This window comes from Penaeus monodon, chromosome 19 (genome assembly GCF_015228065.2).
Source record: "Penaeus monodon isolate SGIC_2016 chromosome 19, NSTDA_Pmon_1, whole genome shotgun sequence".
Lineage (NCBI taxonomy): Eukaryota > Metazoa > Arthropoda > Malacostraca > Decapoda > Penaeidae > Penaeus > Penaeus monodon.
In genome coordinates this window covers 5,802,693-5,803,574 of record NC_051404.1, presented here as the reverse complement: position 1 = coordinate 5,803,574, position 882 = coordinate 5,802,693, and the positions used below count along the sequence as shown (strand labels likewise).

Below are 882 nucleotides of genomic sequence, written 5' to 3'. Positions count from 1 at the left end.
GCACTAAAGATAGTTCTAGGCCAAGGGGTAAGGAGGAAATGAAGAAATATTTGACCTTACCTACAAGGAGATGTATAGTGCAGAGGGCCTCTATGGCAGACTTACCTCAGTAGCATACAGGATGTCCAAGATCTTTTGGATGATGGGCGGCGCCTGTTCCCCTTCATCTTGACATAGTACCTCGATGTCTCTCAGTTTTCCAAAGTAGAAGTCGCGCTCCTTCTCCAGGCCAGTCACGGTCAATCTCATGTCCATCAACTGCAACATAAGAATACATCAATGCATTTTCTCTCTACTTGTGAACATTAAACTGAAAGCAAATTTCCGAATAACAACAATACCTGTAAAAAAAATGCTTACAATCATGTGAAATCGAGAAGTAAAGCAATTAAGTCCAGCCACACAATCCACATTCATACCTGAGCTGACAGTTCTTCCACCTGTGCATTATTCATTCCTGGTGATCTATTGGCAGCTGGTCGGGCAGCAATGCGTGTTGGGGCTGCTTGCCGCATACCTACAAACAGCGAGTAAATAATGAATATATATTTCCATTGACAAAATCTTTTAAAAATCAATATATTCAGACAAGTCCCTTCATCAGAGAACAATTATCTCAGCATTCAAGGGAATTTCCAGGCATTTTTCTCAGAATATATCTAAATTAGGACAATACCTCCAGCTGGCCGCCCCATTGACCTTGGTCCACCGATGGAAGCTGCAGCTTTACGAGGTGCCGAGGCACTACTCTTGCCTAAAATGTCCCCTCCTCTTGCCATTACTGCATCATATTCACTTCCATCATAATTAGCATCAAAGAATTTCTTAAACCACTGAAATCACAAGAATATAAATAAGCTTATTAAAAGACAAGATAAAGTC

At 41.2% G+C, this 882-nt stretch overlaps 1 protein-coding gene across 3 annotated transcripts in view; it reads right to left on the bottom strand.

Moving 5' to 3' along the window:
* LOC119585021 (microtubule-associated protein RP/EB family member 3-like) overlaps window positions 1–882 on the bottom strand; it is a 46,883-nt gene that overhangs the window by 34,541 nt on the left and 11,460 nt on the right. For all 3 annotated transcript variants that reach the window (XM_037933635.1, XM_037933637.1, XM_037933638.1), the window contains exons 5-7: window positions 677–833; window positions 420–517; window positions 106–258 (exon numbers count right to left, since the gene is read on the bottom strand). In XM_037933635.1, coding sequence (XP_037789563.1) covers window positions 106–258; window positions 420–517; window positions 677–833 — 408 coding nt within the window. The remainder of the gene's footprint in view (window positions 1–105; window positions 259–419; window positions 518–676; window positions 834–882) is intronic.